At 35.0% G+C, this 20,471-nt stretch overlaps 1 protein-coding gene across 2 annotated transcripts in view; it reads left to right on the top strand.

Moving 5' to 3' along the window:
* The first annotated feature begins 5,452 nt into the window (after positions 1–5,452).
* Positions 5,453–20,471, top strand: part of EIF3H_3 (Eukaryotic translation initiation factor 3 subunit H) — a 35,992-nt gene continuing 20,973 nt past the window's right edge. The window contains exons 1-8 of one of the 2 annotated variants that reach the window (XM_051209199.1): positions 5,453–5,497; positions 6,458–6,729; positions 8,706–9,093; positions 10,644–10,734; positions 12,975–13,279; positions 14,839–14,925; positions 16,078–16,248; positions 19,789–20,338. In XM_051209199.1, coding sequence (XP_051074632.1) covers positions 8,740–9,093; positions 10,644–10,734; positions 12,975–13,279; positions 14,839–14,925; positions 16,078–16,248; positions 19,789–19,905 — 1,125 coding nt within the window. In that variant the 5' untranslated portion in view covers positions 5,453–5,497; positions 6,458–6,729; positions 8,706–8,739 and the 3' untranslated portion in view covers positions 19,906–20,338. Of the gene's footprint in view, positions 5,498–6,457; positions 6,730–8,705; positions 10,735–12,974; positions 13,280–14,838; positions 14,926–16,077; positions 18,391–18,418 lie in introns of those variants that run through there. The other variant, XM_051209198.1, reaches the window with a different exon arrangement.

The following is a 20,471-nucleotide window of genomic DNA, read 5'->3' as shown; positions in this document are numbered from 1 at the left end:
AAGATTTCATAGGTCGCAAAATCATTCTTCGAATTGGACTCTAGAGATGGTATCATCTGAGGTCTGGAGGAGAACTCATACAGATTATTGTGGTCTATTTCTCGATAAATACTGTGCATTTGTTTTCACTGTTTCTTTTTTAAGTGGCCCGAAGTGTTTTAAATAACTTCACAAAATTCTGATTTCATAATCCGAGCATCAAGAAAGTTTTTTTTATCGGGACGGAGTTTTTAAGGTATTTGTGATTGATAATGGCTCTCATTTCGCTGCAGAAAGTTACAAACTGGTTGAATGGTATATGTTGTAGACTGACTGTAGACGCCCTTGTTTAAGTGTTTAGGCAGAAAGATTTGTCAGGACATTAAAAGGTGCCATTAATTTCATTGTTGCTTCAACATTTGATCGACTGGAGAGGAAAGAAGATATATTTCTACCGCGGTATAGAAAAGCTAAACATTCTGAAGTTAAAGAGACTCCATCAAAGGTATTATAAAGAAGGATTCTCTGTTCGAACATGTAACATTTAGAATTCGCAGAAGTCAGATGTTATCTTAGAAGTGATCTTCGGTTGACCATAGCGATTTTGAGGAAGAATGTTAGAAAATGTATGGTTCGACTTCTAAACATCGATGATTTAAGTAAACACAACCGAAATGTCAACAAAACACAACTGCAGGAACTGCGTCAGTCTGTTCCTATTTTTGTTGTTAGTTCTAATACTAATGAGCACACTCTAGATCCTACAGAGCCCATAGCCATTACACAGCCGGGCAGACACATCATAATGTCCGGTACTACATCAAACCTACATGGGTTGTTCTATCTTCCGGACCGACCGATTTATTTATTATTCTCGAGTCACATTTTTAATAAGTCGGCTATTTTATCATAACCTTGACCGTTTTTACATGAGCATATGTGTGTATTTCGCTTGCCCTATTCATCACATGTCTACAGCTTATTTTTGTCTGGCTATAAATGTTGAGTCACGTTTTATGAAATAGAGCGGACGCACTTGCGTTCCCAGTGTTGCTCCCCTGCTCTCTCTGTTTGGATCAATAAGCATATGAAATATACCTATAAAAAATTCATTCTCACATTTCACTTATTTTATTCCGTCATTCCCTTGCACGACTCAAGTGGATAATTATACACGTGGGTTAGAAGCATGTATATTTTAGCAACATCATCATTCAATCAAACCGGGATATGATCAACGGGCCACAAGTACATGATAGACCTGGTATACGATCAACTACAGAAACCTGGGTTCCCATTCAAGTCATTGTGGTTGTGGTATACGTAGCAACTGATGATCCCTTTATATTTCATTGTGCGCTTACTACGAATTCAGTTGTGCTCACCTAGTTCTGCCTGTATTACATTTCACTATTCTGGGAACTCTTAGTAAATCAGTTTGAATAATTCTGATTATCATAGATACTCCACTAAGCACATTTTTCCAGTCAGACAACTCAGAGTTAACTCGTACTGTCAATGGATCTCCAAAGAAAAGTTGTTTATTCAAATGATTAAGTTACCTGCAATCACAGAATCGCTTAACTCAAGTAACGGTCTGTTCTGCAAAGCTTTGTCATAAACTTTTCTGAGGTTAATGAGAGCTATATCTGTAAGTAGCTTCTGATCTTTAGGAGTACATCAATCTTCTCATGCTCCTAATAATTTCTGAAGACATGTATAATCTGCTTTATAAATATGCTGCGTTTAGGAAAATATAAAATTTCCACATGTACAATGCATTAACTTCTTGTGAATAATCTTTGGTAAAAACTTTCCAACCATTCTAGTCAAACTAACAGACCGACAATTCGCAGGTTCATGTCTTGTATCCGTTTTAGGACAAGATTTACTACGATTCTCTTTTCCAGTCTGTTGGTAACCTGACTTGGATTACAAAAAGACTAAAACATATATTTAAGGTTTTTGAGGTACAGTTTGCGATTTCAGGTAGTGTTTTAGGGTGCATTTCAACTTATTTGCTAACACCTAGAACTCCTCGTGGAGCTTATGCCGCCGGTTGGATCCTCCAATCAACTGTGTCATAAGCTCTCCTTCTCAATTCTTTCCAGTTGCTATTCGTTCTTTCCATGTCTGCTTTCGGTTCTCTGAGCATTGTGTTCTTCGGACTTCCTCTTTTCCGTTCCCCATCACAATTCCAAGTAAGCGCTTTCTTCGTGATGTAGTTCGATGATTTCCTTAATGTATGTCACATACGCTTCCAGAATGTCTTCCCGATTTCCTCTCCAGTCAGAAGCTGGTTTGTCCTCTCCCACAGTAAGCTGTTGCCGATGGTATCCGACCAACAGACGTTGAATACTTTACGTAGACGATTGTTTATAAATACTTGTACCTTTTTGATGATGGTTGTAGTGATTCACCAAGTTTCAGCTCCATACAATAGAACCGTCTTGAAGATTCTGATTTCGATGTTGGTTGACAGATTTTTTGACTTCCACATGTTCCTCAACAGTGTGGATGTTCCCCTTGCTTCGCTAATATTCGTATTTACAACTTTATCATATCACCGTTGTTCGTCGGTGACTCTACCAATATGCATGAAAGTTTCCCCATTTTCCATGGTTTCTGCATCAAATGTGATTGGATTGGTGCTCTTTGTGAAGCATTTCAGCACTTGTTCCTCCTCTCAAATCTTCCTGAATAAAACGTGGGGCGTGCTTGCAGTTACTTTTATGTCTGACTTCAGCGCTTCATCTGGTATACCGTCAGTTTCTGCTACATTCCCATTCTTGAGTTGTTTGATTGCCATACTGATTTCCTCAACCACTGATAGAATGACAGCCGTGTGTGCTGCTTTCCTCACGTAGAGTTTTTTCACAAGACAAAGACATTTAATTCATGAATGATCGTAGTATGGAAAGGTATCTCTACGATTTATACAGTGCCAGAGTAGCTTAAGAATACCTAAGCTCGGTTTTAGCAGTGTTTCACTGGCCATGTACCACCGCGATCTCCATACAACGCTAGGATACAACTCCTCTCTTAGTATTACTGTCTATGTTCAAATATGAGCGTCCTGGGTCTTCTTCATAATCCTTAACAATTTTCTGCTTATACTCCCTGTTAAACTTACGCAGGGCTAAAGCAAAAATATTTTTGGTTTACCGATGTTAAAACTTATCTCAATAGCGCACAACAACATCTAGCTGATATACCGTTTTTAACAATGGTACTGAGATCCCAAACTTGAAGCGCAGGGTTACTTTTACTTAGGGGTGGCACGAAACCAAGGATCTCTTAAACTTCTTTCTCATGGTGGGTAAATATAACATCTAATATTAGTGACTTAGAGTCAGGTTGTATCACGTTGCCTTTTGCTGCTATTTTAGGATAGCGAATGCAATAATCATATCGATTAGGTTGTATTTGGAAAATGTTTTCTATAACTCTGTCCTTAGATTTTTATGTTTAACTTCAGAAACGTCTCGTCTCCACAAAAATTCACACCGACTGCTAGAAAACCAGCACTTGAGTTTGTCCCGCAAGATATCATTTACATCTCAGTCTAGACTAGAGTAAACTTGACGAACCAGTGCCCCGTTTTTTCGCTTGCACTTCTAGCCCGTTTTCATGATATATATTGACGATAACAGTAAAGGATGTAATTTTCTTATAAATAAATCCACTCTTACCTGTTTACGCTTCTGGATTATGTCAGGGCTTGCCAATTTACAGTTTTCAAAATGATGTCCTCTATCGTATTCTGACTGGATCAATCACATTTTTGTTATTGCATTCAACACGGTTGGGTTGGTTTGTAAATCCAGTTCCAGTCGCTTGTTCTCTGCATTTGTATGACGGATACAAAGATCATTAAGATGATTTGTGCTGCAACCCAAACGGCTCAGAGATTATTCACATCCAGAACGGACTAGTGATATTAGCACATATAGGTGGTCCAAACAGACAAGGGACCAATGCACAAAGACGATGAGGAAAGACAAGCTTCAGTATCAGATAACGCAAATCGACAAATTTGTTCCCATTCTGAAAATCTTATTTGTCATACAGCCTCTTTTCACTAAACCAAAACCGGGGTTTCCCAATTTCAAGGTCCCAATGGCTCAACCAGTGACGATGGTGACATCTCTGGCCATCTGACAGAACGGTATCTTCAAACATTTCAAACGTCTTGTACCCTCTCTATCGACGAGAAACTCACCTGCAACCCAACAGAACTCTCAGAAGTGGACCTGAGTGCTGACTTGGTGTATCAGAACCTGCACCACATAAACAAGGACACTTTTCCTGGCCCAAGCATGGTTTGTTCTACTGTACTACGGGAAGCGTCTAAAATCTCGGCAGAACCGCTTAGTGCGACGTGATGTCATGCCGAGACGTGATACTTGAAAAATGGATGACGGCCTAGCTGACGCAGAGAACATTCAAGCTAGTGTTATATAGAACCTTTGGAACGTATCTAAAGATGAGCCACGAAATTAGTTCGGGGATCAAATTCAAGCTCTATGTAGAGGGTCTCAAATCATCCATTAGAGTATAGGAATCTTTAAGGTGACCTTCTAGTGACTTAGAGAAGGTTGAACACTTATGGACATCCCCTTAAATACCTACTTCGTCTCAGGCCCAATCAAACTTTAGGGTAACAACCTGAAACCGGAACAGAATGTGGGCACATTTTCTACTCCTTAAGAGCAGTCAAATGCCGGAATTCGCTACCGATTGAGACAGTTCGAATTACTTCCACGGAGTCCTTCAAAGGAGAACCTGACATATTCTTAAGGACTAAGGACAGTATCTTGCCATAATCTATCAATGTTTTTCCCCTTTCATCACTAAATATACCTAGGTTCTTACCTGGCAGCATCGGTGATTCACTGTCAGGAGATATAGAAGCCCACTAAGTGAGAGCTCCTTCTATTCCGTTCAAAGTCAGTCGAACCATTTTGAACCTGGCTTGTAAGTTTTGAAGAAAGTGTAGCTTATAATATTGTAGTGTGGCGTCGAGTCGCGGTTGAATATGGTCACCACTACAAGAAGGTTGCGTACAAGATATCAGAAGGCGATTGGAGGTTGTAGCGAGATATATTTGTTGGCGATCTCGTGGTATCGAAAGAATATCGAGATCGTGCCAAAAGAGTACAAGCGGAACCACTGAGCAGACGTAAGAGCGTGCAAGGTCACGATCAACGGAAGGAAGAATGTCTTCAATACAGTCAAACAATCACTGGTACAATTGGTTATAATAATAATAATTTCCATTAAGCCAATCGCGTTCTCTTGATAAAAGTAGATCTCTACAATATCTTCAGGCATCAGCTTGTTGAGTGCAGATTTACTGAAGACAACCCCTGATTGTCTTTCGTTTCGATAAAGACAGGTCTATGGTTTAATAATTTAAGCTGAAAGTTAGTAAACCAGGATTTTGAATGCTTACATTGTACTGTAGGACATACGCGCTTCCAACAAATTTAACATTGTCAAGGTCATCCCTCAGCTGGTACGTCCTACAAGAGGGGCTATTATTATCCACTTTTCTAGGGCGATTTATCCTGATTTTCACTGAGACGTTGTCTGTTTGATTAAAACTATCTGCAAAATTAAAGTTTCAACAATATTTTAAGGCACAGAGTTTTTGTGTAATTTCGACTTATAGCATCCTTAACACTTCTGGACATCCTCCTAAACACCTACTTAAGCTTAGTTCGAATAATAACCTAAGGGGTAACACCCAGAAACTGGAGACACAACGTAGCGGAACGGAATGTAGACATAACTTCGACTGCTTAAGAGCTGTCAAAAGCTGGAATTCGCCGCCGGCCGAGCTAGTCCAAGCGACTTCTCAGGAGTCCTTCAAGAGGCAACTTGACCTATTCTTAAGGACCAAGGACAGCATCACACTATGATTTACCAATTTCTTTTCCTCTTTTAGTGTTACCATACCTAGGTTCCTGCCTGGAGGATTTGGTGATCCCCTTCTCCTAGACACGGAAGCCTGTTAAGCGAAAGCTTCTATTCCATCCACAACCATTTAAACCATTCGACACAGGATTGAGCTATACTGTTCGGGTTGCGGTGTCGAAACCTGGGTAGTTTCTGGTTCTGCTGAAAACCACTGGTAAATTACGCTGGCCTAAAAGGATATATTTGTACCATCGTGAGTTTGTGAGGGCGCTTTTGGAATATGGGGTTCAATCTGCTAGTCCTTGTTTCAAGTATGCATATTTCATGCTTTAGGAAGCAGATACACCAGGACGAGTTCAGTGGCGAGTGACCGAAACGGTGAAAGAACTCTTCGGCCTATTATATTAAGACAAACTGAAACGCTCCAACCCACTTACATTGCTTTATCCCAGGTTACGGGGGTGATTCTAATCAACTCGTATTAATTATTACTGGCTTACCGTTTACTGGACGTTTGTCTTGCAATTAATATATCTTGTCTTTTCCTTCCATTTAGGAATGATTATATGAGGAGAGACTCCAGGAAATTTCAAAAACTGAGATCAAATATCTACGCCTGGAACTCCGTTTCTCGCGTCGAGCAGTGATTTGTTACAATCCTCTCACAGGACACGTAATACCAACACCATTTGATTCATTCAAAGCACGACCGGATCTCCACAGCACTACAAGCTACAAGAATTAATATAGGTCGGCTGACCTATTCTTACTACTGAAGACTAGTTATCACGTAAACCACTTCCAAAAGACTCAGACTGCTAGTCCTTGGTAAGGCCTGTTCATCGGTATAACTTCTGTTTGTTACAAAGTCGGTACTCCGCAGTTTCTTACGTGTATACACACATTGCTGCCATGCAAATATAGTCGTAATATCTACCTTTTTAGCCTGGAAATCGTCATTTAAGCTGTCGAAAGCGGAATTACTACATTACTTAAATTAATGGGTTGATAGGCAGTGCTAATGCATCTAACTTTCGAAGGATTATTCCAGTCATCTACAACAAGATATCAGGAACAGACTTTCAAGAGCAAGCAATCAAATATTGGTTTCCGAAATTTCGTAAGATTGTCCTTTCAGGAATTTAAACGTCAAGAGAACCTCCTTTGAAACGCATCTTCCAAAAGCCCTTTCTTGTTTTGCTCGGCTCAACCTGTACAGCTTGAAACATTTCCCCTCACTTAGGAAATTTCTGGAAAAATTCACACTATTCAGGGATGCGTAAAAAGGAGACAATTGGATGCATTGTCACCTATATTCACACTGACTTTAAGGATTTTCTCTAGGATTTCCTCAAAGTTCGCCTTTGTTCTCCTTTTTTGTTTCCTTGAGGTGTTTAAAATTTTGGTTTTTATGATTTAAGACTATAAGACAGTTGGTACATATAGTTTGTTACTCTAGGTGGGATTATTCATAATCGATGATCAATACAAATGACCGCTGTATCTCATTTGAAGCTATATATATATATATATATATATATATATATATATATATATATATAGTCAATGTCCTTAGTTTTCTCCTATTTGGAAAGTGTTAGATTTTACATACTATATTAAAAGATCCCACACAATCTCCTAATCTGTAAAAGCATCCATAGATTTTAACAACTTAGTTACTGCTTTCTAGCTTGTCCACTCTTCGGGAATAAGTAGTGCAAGATTCGTATGTGAAGATTTTGTCCTATCAACCCATTAACGAAATCCCATCAAACAGTTTTCTTGTTAAGACACCTCATCTCTTTATCAAATAGCTGTGTGTTTGGACTTTTTTATGTTCTTTGTGTTCACATTATCAAATAAAATTATCTCAAGATACCAAATAGAGTTGATTTATTTGTACTAAAACACCAAATTACTTTCATTAGTAACAACGATTTTAGGCAAACCTCTTGCTCACCATCTAAAAGCTCGTAGGTCTCTTAGTTTGAGCACACTGCATTGGGGATGTTTGGATAATTTTATCATGTAAATTTACAAACTATAGTTTTTACGCCATCCTCTCCAGTTTTGCCTCACGTGACCTAGTATAGCGCCGTTGACATGCAATTTAAAATACCTGACTTAAGAATCCGTGCATCGTAGTTAGAAATTAGTAATTATTACGTTTGTTTAGTACGTTTTTGATCGCTGTTATCGTAGTTGGTTTCAACAATACTACTAGTACGTATTCCCATGTACTAATATCTCCAAAAATGATTTTGTAGGAGAGATTACTGTCTACGAGAAGTCATCTTATTTAAGTGAAAAACCTGGGCGATATTGTGATTTCAAAAGATCATAGATGTTCTGCCCATGCATTTAACACACAATTTCATTACGTGTCTTTTTTCGGGTTACTTCATGTTTATAGTCAAGTGAAGAGATAATACTTGAGACGTTTCCCGCGAGTAAATTGTCTGTAAAATTATTTATATCGAAGCATATAATTGTTATGTTCTTCTACCTAGTCTATTGTTCTCACTCATTTAAAGTTATGTCGCTAATGTATCGTAATGGAAGTGACTGCAACTAATAATTCATTCATGACCAGTAAATACTTTACTTTTATGATGAAACTCGGGCCGTTATAGCTATAATTTCCCTAAAATAATATTTGCAATTTTATTTCCCGTAATATTTTGCGAATTCCAAATGCTATGGTTTGTTTTTATGAATTTTTTAATCTGTTCGTTACTTTGTACCTTACATGTTAATCTCATGTATGTCTTTGCTCATGAGATTCATTTTCTATTTAATGATAGCTAAACATCACCTCAAAATAACGTACTTTAAAGAATGCCAGGCGGTTATATTCCCGGTCTTCCACCTATCTACCCTAATAGTTGGATCTCTTCAGGAATATCTAACATGTCTCGCCTAGAACCTGCTGACTCAAATTGCACCTATGGAATTCACTGGATATGGGTTTCAATGGGACTGTGTGTTATGGATATTCAAGGTGGCATAGCCTTATTTTGTGGAGTTCTATGTTTATTTCTTTGGATTGCAGTAGGTATACCTCAAATTGTTGAGAATTTTCGAACAGGAATTGCAGACAAAGCTCTTTCTCCTAGTTTTCTTTGCTTTTGGACTTTCGGTGATGTCTGTAACCTGATAGGTTGTTTTTTAACACATCAACTGATTATGCAGGTCCGTTCAGCTAGTTTTACGATATTTAAAATCCAATGTAGTCTACGTATACTATGCAAATGTAAACTGTATAAATCTTTTTTTCATAAATGTACTATTTGGTCTAGAATCTACTGATTTTATAAATTTAAGTACTGGTTTACAGTTTGTTAAATATTCTGATTCTTAACGACTACTTTTGTTACATGCATACGAGGGTTTTCATTTTGTTAATAAATAGTAGATCGATGTTCAGTGAACCTTGCTTCATATCCCAGAATCATACTCCTAAACTCTTCTCTGCCTTGTACATGAACTTTCATGTGTTTACAGTATTGCTTCAATATTTACCACAACCTGATGGCTGATAAGTTTATATATTCATTGAACAGTCTGCGTAATATTGATAAGTTTAAGCACAAAATAAAGCAATTAACTAGTGCTACCTAGTTTTTAGAACTTTGATGTTTAATCGCTTATCCTCTATCTTTTGAATTACTGTTGTACCTTCAGTCAGTCAGTCAGTAACAACGTAGAACTTCGTACGTACGTACACCAGTTCGAGTTGCCACACCATATTAGCACAGAGATGCAGTGGTTGATTCAAATCCCGTAGTGCTAGATGTGGTAAAATTATAAGCTGTAATCAGAAAAATTAGGGTTTGAAGATGTTATTCAAGGAGTATAATCCAGTGAAATAAATTTGAAAATAATACCATTGAGGAAGTCTGGTAGTATCGTTGGCCCTCGGGTTACAATGTAGCTTACACGTCAGTTTATGGGCCTGGGGTTCTTTTTAACCACCAATGATATGTCATAATTATGCGACTGTAAACCTAAAGAAAGGTAATCACCAATTTTATACTAAATATCATGGCAAAAAGTTGTTATTTCACTGTTCACTTGATTTCCGCATTAGTTTTAGCTTTGTCTTATGGTAGGAATTCCGTTACCTTTGGCCATTTTGCTTAGAATTCAGTGTAAAAGGTATCTGAATGGTTATTGAGTAGAAGTATCCATCCCAGGAGTAAACCGGATTGTTTTGAGTAGCTTAATAAATGAGATTTTATGAATCTCTTTCTAGTGTGGTTCTGGTGTATTTCACTAATGAAATAAGTATTTTGCATCACTTTTTGGTGTTTTTGTCCTGTTCTAGAGATTTCGATGAGTAGAGTATATCCGATATCAATCTTTTGAACTAAAGCATTCAAGCTATGGAGAAAAATAATTCGTCAATGTCACATCTTAAACTCTACAGATTTCTTAGTTCTTACGCGAAAAAAAACAGTGTTTTATCGTCTAAGAAATTGCGATTGTGTTTTTAATATTGTTTTAAAATTGTGCGAAATGTATCAGTAGGTAGTTGTGTAACTGTTTATAGGGTGATATTTAGTCCCGCTGTATCTGACTTGAACTTCATTAACTAATAAAAGATATTAGTGCTTAATGAATGACCAACATACCGTTCTCCTATCAGGCTCTGAAAAGTTTGTTCTATTTTCTACTTATATTCCTTTTTGCTTTAATTTTAATGTACAATTTAAGGATTGCAAATTGCTTACACTTTACAGATTGTTGTGACAGGGTACTGTATTGTTAGTGACTTCGTCCTTGTGTTCCAGTTCATCTATTACAAACATCGTCATAAGGCTATCTTACGTCGTAAGTTCAGTGTGACTGGGTTATTGGAAGTTTTCTTTTTTCTGTGCATGATTCACATAAACTTTTGATTTGTCAATTTGCATGATGAAATGTACACAAACATATGTTTTCTTTATTCACATTATATTTGCGTTTATTACTTGATTGTTTAGAAAGATTCTTACGGCGATAAATACCATATTCATCCTTTATTGTATCTTAACAGTTCGTCAGCACCTATTCACATGTAGATAAGGGAGAATACAATATCACTTTGGGCGGTATAGTATGTGAAGATGGAGACTGGCGAGAGGGGATTTAACAGCAACCCAGTGTAGGCATGAAGATGGAAAATGGTTTATTTGTTTGACTCTGTACCTCCAGCTGGTATAGTCCGTTAAAAATAATAAATTCAACAAGATATGCTATTTATTCTCTGAATTTATCTGTAGCGACTAAGCTAGTAAAAACACTCATTAATTAATCACTGTTTTGAATCTCATTGTGATCTTAACTTATTTGAATATCAATCTTAACTGCCTAAGTAGTATCAAGATAGTAACTGTTAAACCATAGTAACACCTTTTCATGCTTAATTGATCAATATGTTTTGTTTGAACGTGTATAAGGTTGACAGGAATTATTTTATGGTTAAATATATATGTTAAATTTGCTTCCTGTTTATCGTAAAGATATATTTTTCGTTAGGAAGAAATTCGTCTAATTATGTTTTATCTGATGTGTCATGCAGAAATAAGATTCGCTATTCTTCTTATTATACTCTAATGAAACTAAGCTTTTCAACTAATAATTATATTTGGGAAAAATATCAGTCATTACCACTGAGGAATGGCAGGATTATTTTGTACGAAATCATATATTGGTATGGTTACAGGTTTACAAAGGCTTACTGTTTTACAAAAATTCAGCCTAGGTCTGTGGTTATTTCAATATGCCAAAAATTGATTTTTAATCCTTTAATTCGTCGAGAAAATAGTTTAATTAGATAGTTTAGTATTGGCTACAACTCAATGTTAACGTATTTATTTTAGTCCTAATGAGTGGTTGTCTCAGCTTGAGACAAGATTGTTGAATTTGGTGTCAGCTCAGATCGTTGTGATGTCGTGAGTTCTGTTTTATTTATATAACATGCTTCAGCGACTGACCTCAGCATGCACTACACTTAACTGTCGATTACCATCAACCGTCTACGATTAGTTACTGCTAACAGTTTTAAGTGTTCTTATTAACTATTCGAAAGGCTTTTATCTGGAAAATCTTGTCGTATTGAGATGATTTTATGCAATTATGCAAAATTTCTAGTACGCGATCAAAACTGGTGTTCATCAAAGTAAAATTAAAAGTTTAAACAATAGGTGTATGAGTCATGTAACTTTTTAGTCTGTCTGAGTTTTCGATAAAGGCATGATTTTTATGAGTACTCACCAAGGTTAGACAATAACATAAGGTGAGATTAGTTTATGGACGACCTTTGGGCGACGCTAAAGTGACCTTAAGAATACCTATCTACTAATTAGAATCACATGTGGGTTATAATACGGTGTGGGAAATTAGAATTATGATTTACAATTGATGGTTAGGGTTATGAACTAGATTTAGGATTTTCGCCACGAACTGACATAAGCTAAAATGCCAAAAGGCTATTTAGCCAAATGGATGAATAAATTTCGTGCCAAAATTCAACACCTGTTGTCTTATATCTGATTGGTTCATCCATAAATTATAATCTCTTCACTCTTATTAAATATGAATATACGTAAAGTTTCTCAAAGCTGTATCGAGAGCATAAACAGTTATAAAACATAGTAGTCAAACTAATGGTTAGTTTTACTGAGAATTGTATATTTAGGCATCTAAATTAACTTTTGTAAATGAATACTCTTTTTCTTATTTCCATGAACAGTCGCTTAAAATCTCAAACTAAATTAATATTAATTGTTGAATAAATCTAATTTTCCTGCATAGAAATGCGCGTTGAACAATCCACACTTTTGATACTAATTAACAAAGCAGAAGAAAATAACAGGGAAACAAAAAAAACAAAGATGACAGTTCTCACACTTTGATTGTTTCCAAGCCCATGAATTGTCTCTATGGCTACTCTCTTATCCATTCGCATTGCATTTTTTTCTCTATTGCCATATCAACTTCATGATGTTGCACAACATTTTATCTAGTTAGTGTTCAACAGTTACTGCATATATACACCAATCCTCCATAAAATTACTTTTTTGTTTAAGCAATGGCTACAGCTTTAAAAGATGGTGAAGTATCTTCGAACTCAAGCTCTTCTTCTCCCATTATTTGTGACGAATCGGAACAACATAATTCACATCAAGGATATCAAAGACTTTCAGTTGGTTTAGTTGGTGCAGGATGTTTAACTTTGATGGGCATTTCTTTAACTTCTATCGAGAATCCGTTTAATACTTATGTTATTAAACAATCAGTATCCAGTGGTTTACACTACCAATCAAGACAGTTATTGGAGTGGAAACAATATGAATCAACAGATCATCCATTCATAAATTCAGATCCTTTAAATGTAAGTTTTTAACTTGAACATTATGGTTTTCCGGTCATATATAATAACATTATCCAATCTTTTAGATAGCTTTTTCAAAACAGGAGATTAGCTTGTTGGGAGGAAATGGATTATCATCTTTAAGATGGTGAACAGCACATATACTTTGTTCTTAATGATCATTTAGCTTTCTCATGTTTTTAGTTTGCTTTTTTCATATTCTAAGAAAGGTATTTGTTGGCGATCATTTAGCTACGAAGTTCAACAAATAAATTACTTGTGCTTGACAAAAGATCTCACGTGACCTAGTTTTTTTTCTTACTTGTTCACCTCACCGATAATGTAAGTAGAATGGTACGAGGTAGGTAGAAGCAGCTAAAGTGGCTTCGTATCGATCCAAAATCACTTAGACTAGTGGGTACATTGCAACCTGATCGATAAAATTCGATCATCACATTGGGCTGGGTAAACATGAATTTGCTTACTTTCCTGTAGCTAATCAATGCAGAATGATGCCAATGTTTATTTGTTTGTAATGCATTCATAAGAAATGTGAGATAAAATAATGTTTCAGCACGGGTTTAGATTCGCACGTAAATGTACGATAAAAGCAGTTACTTTTGCTCCTATAGTCTGGTGACTATAACCTTTCGACAAGAATACAGAAATGCTAGTCAGGGTTTCTCAACTATAGTGATAGTTTTCATCACAAATATTGAAATCAACTGGGAACTACTTAAAACCATAGGACATCGGACAGCTGTTTGGTCCCAGTTTGAAACTCCTCAACAGCATGTGTGTATAAAATCATTCAGAAGAAATCCCAAAGAACTTCAGTTCTTCTGACCAGTATACAGCTTTTAGACTACCTTGATCAAATGTGACTGTAACAAGATATCCAAATGTTTGTCGAAGGAGAAAAACCTCATAAAAGTGTGTCTTATTTTCTGCGACATATGTTCAAAAAATAAATACTATATGCATTTAAATTGTCCACATTTATTTTGAGAACATAGTTTCCGTAAACATAAGAAGCTAAAAAGGTGACAGTTGTTAAAGTCCAGCTACAGATCTGTTCGGCAAACCAAGGTATAGTAATAGAATACAGTGATTGAGGCTAAGATTAGTTTGCCGCTCAATCATACTTCAGTAATTCGATAAGGATCTACTATTCCCTATAATCCCATCCTCGTTAAGATTTTGAGTGTTTCCTTTTGGAAATTTCTTCATCAAAACGAACCCCCTCTACATTGCTATTTAATTTATTTCGGTGGTTATCCGTTTCATATTAATCCGGTACCATCAAAATAAACTTTTAGAAAGGAAATAAAACCTTTGCTCATATAAGTGTTTGTTGTTAAATTTTGTACCTGTTACAAGCGTTATTATTTTGCAATACTGATCTCGTTCCTAAGTTTATTGTCGCAAAACTCTATTGATGATTTAGAATTTTGTACTTGAGAATCGTACAAAAAAGTATTATTTTTTTAGTACACTTACATAATGAATAATAATCTTAAAAGTTACATCATTCATGAAACCTGATTTCGGTTTTGAATTTTTTGTTTTATTCAAAATAGGGTGGTACAATTATATTGGGATATATTCTTGGGTGGATTTCCACATCCATGTACCTGTTCTCTCGATTGCCACAATTATTTCGCAATGTACGTTTAATTCGAGCTTTTTTAACAAATCTATGTAAAATTATGTTACGTGAATACAACCATTAGCTAATAATTAATGTATGTAGGCTGAAGGACCCAACTGTTATTCTGGAGGAATGACAATAAACGAAGTTGTACCTGGTTAGTTTAAGCATTCGACTTTCAATCACCGGGTCAAATTCGACATATTTTGCTTTAGGCACTTAGGTAATACTTTTAGTTCTAATTTAAGAAACTATTCCATAGCCCAGTGCTCAAACACAGTGAACTATGTAACAGAATAAGTGACTTTGACTAGTATAAAGTTTGAATCAGTGACTTATAAACAATTTGTTTGGTGTCACGTTAATCAAGCCATATAACCTGAAAACTAACGAAGTACAATTCAGTTTGATTTTCTTATAATCCATCTTTTAAAGGGGACATTGAATATACTCCAATGCCATTGAATTAATTTCGATTATAATCCAATTACCCTCTCTCTCATCTTTAACCACCATAATTGAAAGTAATGAGAAATATACAAATATGTAAAGTTGTATTGTAAAATGATCCGAAGTACTAGATACGTTGCACTCAGTGAAAATTAAAAAAATTTGTGGGTAAACTCCGCTGTTGTATACAAACCTGTGCTTCTTAACTGCCGTACATTATGCAAAATGGAATTCGATTTCTTCATTCTTCCTCTTGCTTATCTATACCTTCTGGTTTTCTGTCCCTTTCTTCCTAACCTCTTACTTAGTCTGAAGAGATTTTTTTATATTACCTTTTCGAAGTATACCAACTTGGACAAGTGCACTTCTATTTATAAAGTTTTTACTTTATATTTCCTCCTTTCTCAGTAATCTCTCTTATAGATGTAAACGAATATAAACATTGAAACATTCTTTTGGATAATTTTAATTTTAGTATATTTCCTGTCTTATAACATCTTTCAGTATTAGTGAATATAAAGAACAATAGATTGACTGCATCTGCTACATTGTGTGTTTTTATATATGATTGAGTATTTAGTCTCAAACTGTTCGTTCGAAGTCATTTAATCAAACGTTTTAAATAGGTTTATGTTAATCAGTTAATAACAATAATAATAAACAGATCGTAGAACATTTTGTTAATACAACTTTCTGCAAACTAATTTTTCTGTCCAAGTGGAAACGTAAATCAACTGAAGGACTGTCTATATTCATGTTTTCTATGGCTGTTACTGGGAATATTTCATATGGTATTCAAATTTTACTTACATCTACTGAAAAAAACTACTTAATCCGAGCTACACCGTGGCTTGTTGGAAGTTTCGGTGTAGTTTTGCTAGATATTTTTGTAAGTTCATATGTTTTAATTATTAACTATTATGCTTAATTCTTTAATACTTCATAACTATATTCTACGGCTTCAGACTTGATTGTGTTTGTTTTTATCGCGTGAAATTAAACTCCGAAAATTCTCTCAATTCTAGTAAGAAACCATGACCTGTAGAGCTCGACCATGTTAGAAGTGACGCAGTTACCAAAATTGATACTGGATGATTGTTTACATTAGCAAAATAATGTCTACTTTAAATGATTCTACTTGATTTATCATCGATAATACTCAGAAAGATTTAACAGAGACGACTGAGAAGCGTCTTTTAAAAAAAATTGAGAGAACTCCTGAAGAAAAATCTAATTGATAATCATACATACAATCAACTCAAACCAAAAGGATCACAATTACCATACTTATACGACCTACCCAAAACTCACAAACCTGACATCCCGATAAGACCGTTATTATCCATGACTAATATACCCTTCCATAAACTCGCCCGCTGGTTGCCAAGGTGATTAGAACAAATCCGAAAGAAACTAGCACCCTATAGTTTAAAAGACAGTTTTGAATTTGCATAAAAGCTTGACAACCTAAATGCTTCTGATAAATTTATGGTCTCATTTGACGTCTCATCGCTCTTCACAAACATCCTCTTGGAAGAAACGGTAGAGATCATATGTGAATATCCTGAACTTCTACCTCTACCGATCCATGAATTTAAACAGCTCCTGTTTTCGTGTACTAAAAACATACAATTTCAATTCAATAATGTCTTTTGCCGCCGAATTGATGGAGTAGCCATGGGTAGCCCTTTAGGCCCAATTCTGGTCGACATATTTATGGGAAACCTGGAACAAAAAAAAGCTTAAGCACGCAATCGATAGTACTACACTCCACTGTAGATATATTGATGACACATTTCTCGTCTGCAACAATCACAAGCACGCCATTAGACTACTCGATCTGTTTAATAAAGCTCACAAGGATATAGAATTTACTATGGAACAGGAAGTTGAAGGCGAATCCCATTTCCTAGATATTAGGATCAGACGAACATCTGATGGCACATTACATAGACACATTCATCGCAAAAATACTCGGAGTGGAGTATATCTCAATTGTTATAGTTTCTGTCCAATGAGTTACAAAAAGGGTATTGTACGAACCCTTTTTGACCGCGCACGTAAAATTTGTTCAAACGAATGCCTGGATGACAAGATTGCTCTCATCACTAATTGTCTACGTGGAAATGCATATCCGGTAAAATTCATCTATAAATATTCAAAAACCAATCCTCGGGCAAAGTATGATAGAGTAGGAAAGAAAACTTGCTTCTTATATTTACGTTTCAAAGGAGACGAAATTGCTGGATTAATTAATCACAGATTAAATTCCGAGTTGAAAGTGGCCTACCCAGCAGCAAAACTGACGACAGTATGGGAAACGAACTGCTCACTCAAACAAACTAAAATCGACAAGTCCTCTTTTCTCAGTAGCTCCAACTGCATTTACCAATCCACATATACGTGCCAAAGCACATACATTCGAAGAACTGAGAGAAGAGTGCATGTTCGCATTTCTGAACATGTTCCAAAGAACTTGAGGCTGCCAGGGACTAAGGCTCTCAACAGTGCAATAGCCCGGCATTTACTTGACACGGGGCATACCATCGACATTCCGCACGCTTTTAAAATTATCAACAGACAAAGAAGTACAACTACTCTCCGTTTCGCTGAAACAATCGTGATAAAAACTCAAGCCGGATTTATATATTCAATAAGAGACATTAATAAACTTATTATTACCCTGGTAGTCCAATTTTTTTGTTATTTGGGTTATTTTATTCATTTATTTATTTTAAAATATTTGTTTTGTGTTATATTCCTCCCCCATTACCTAATTCTTAAACCAACCTTTCATTCACACATTTCCGCCAACTGATCCTTTTAAATTATGTTAACTTTTCAAATTCTATTTAATTATTACGTAACCTATCTTATCACTGTTTTAATTCCATGAATCCTTCATTACCTCCAAAATTATCACACAATTTATGAACTCCACTCAACTATTACACCACCCATCCTGAATTATTTCCTTATTTCCAACACCAATTAACCTCTGACCTGTTCTTGCATATATATATATATATATGTATCTATGCATATATATATATATATAGTTATTATTGTAAACCTTTGTCATTCCAGTTGTTTACATTCATTTATGTCAATTGTTTCACACTATTTCTTATCTCAATGTAAAATTCTATTATATATTTGGTTGTAAGCAGCTGACGAGAAACCTCGAAATATTATGAATTCATACTATTCTGCATCAATATTTGTTCTTGCTCTATTTAAAAAGGAAATTCGTTAACTCAACATACCGAGATACTAGATACCGGGATGCTTAAATGAAATCTCCACGGTTGCTAGAATGTTTTCCTGTTTGACCATCAATGATGAAATGGTACGGAATTACACTAGAAATTACGGAATTGATATATGATAGATGAAGAATTTTTATAGCAGCTAAACTTGTAGAAATCTTTCTCAATTGAATATGGGTTGCAGATACTGAATACTGAAAAATATTTGAAAAGCACACATAATTACAATTCGATTGTATGTTAAAGAGAGACCTGGTGCAATACTGCGTAATTGGTGTTGCGAATCTCGTACTGTTACAAAATTTACAGTATAAAATAAACCAAATAATTGGGATGACATGCTTTAATTCAATGTTAAACATCTTTTCTTAATATTATGGTGTACACTACTTATGCGGACAGACACAAATAATATATAGCAGGAATTGGAAGTAGAATGCTTACCACCAAAAAATGAAGTAAAGAGAAGGGGAAGGAAAACGAAGAGCGGTCAGAATAACAACAGGACCGGAAGAATGATGAAGTATGTAAAGGATAACTGAAGGATGATATACATATGATATAGTTGATGTATGATTTTCATGTTACAAACACATCAAACAGTAAATTGGTTTTCTCTATCATATCTTCATTGATTACAATGTCAGTTGTTTTATTTTTAATCCAGCGTTATGTTTGCTCAACATACTATTCTTTTGTACTAATTCCTTGTGATATTTGTTCAATATGACATTCATAGTTTGTATTATTTCAGTGTGATATTTGCTTATTATATTAATGATCATTTGTGTAATTCCAATGTAAAATCCGTTTGTATTACCATTATTTCAACTATATATGGTATCCGTTGACTAATCATTGAATGCGAGTAAAATTCGTACATAAATGAATGTATTTGGTTTAATAAGTTGTCGTCATGTTTTGGGAGGTGAATAAGACCTGTATCTGCTATTAGTTTTATCTTCTTCTTTGCTTTCACAAATTTCAATTCTTTCTGTTTCAATTCTATCATGTACATTTACAACCTTGATTAAGTTCATGTTATCTCATAGATTTTATGCATTCAAAATACTAATGAATTTGTATATGCGTATATTGATTCAGTTTTTCTTAATCAAACAAATTAGTGATTATATAAGAATTTTACTTATTTATTTCAGATGTTATGTCAATTCTTCTTTTATCAATTACATCAACACGGAAATAATAATGACAGTAATAATCAGGATCAAAGAAATTTATTAGATACAAACCCCAATCAAACTGAAACAGTTTAAGATTATTCTTTTTCACCATATAATTGTAAAATGTTATTTTCAATGTTTGTTCATTTTTGCTACAGTTTCAAGTATTTTAATCCATAGTTTCGCATTCTTCCTGTAACTTGTTAAATATATATATATTGAGATCATCAATCTCCACAACCCTATACACTGATAAATACATATTTACTAAATAAGAGAAATTTAGCCACTTTGTTTGTTTGTTCGTCTGTTATTTCCTTATATTCACTTTTATTTGTTTGTACAGAATAGTTTGTATTTGATTATCCTACTGGTTTCGTTTTATTTGTTCTTCTCTTTACATTTGATTCCAACTTCGTATTATTTCGATAAATAACTTTGTTACTATTTTTTATTATCATGATTTTAATAATTTTAAAATGTTGACTTATCCATATATGTATTGAATATAAGATACGTGTAATTACTTTTCTTTCTGTTTATATATGTGTGCAAGCGCTTGGTGATGTTACTGATGAATATTTGTTATTTAATTATCATTTAACCGGATGATTTGTTTCTATAGTTATAGAGTGAATTAGTATTGTAAATTTGTCATA

This window comes from Schistosoma haematobium, chromosome 1 (assembly GCF_000699445.3).
Source record: "Schistosoma haematobium chromosome 1, whole genome shotgun sequence".
Taxonomy (NCBI): Eukaryota; Metazoa; Platyhelminthes; class Trematoda; order Strigeidida; family Schistosomatidae; genus Schistosoma; species Schistosoma haematobium.
Note: the sequence above shows the minus strand (reverse complement) of the source record. Positions and strands in the feature narration are given on the sequence as shown.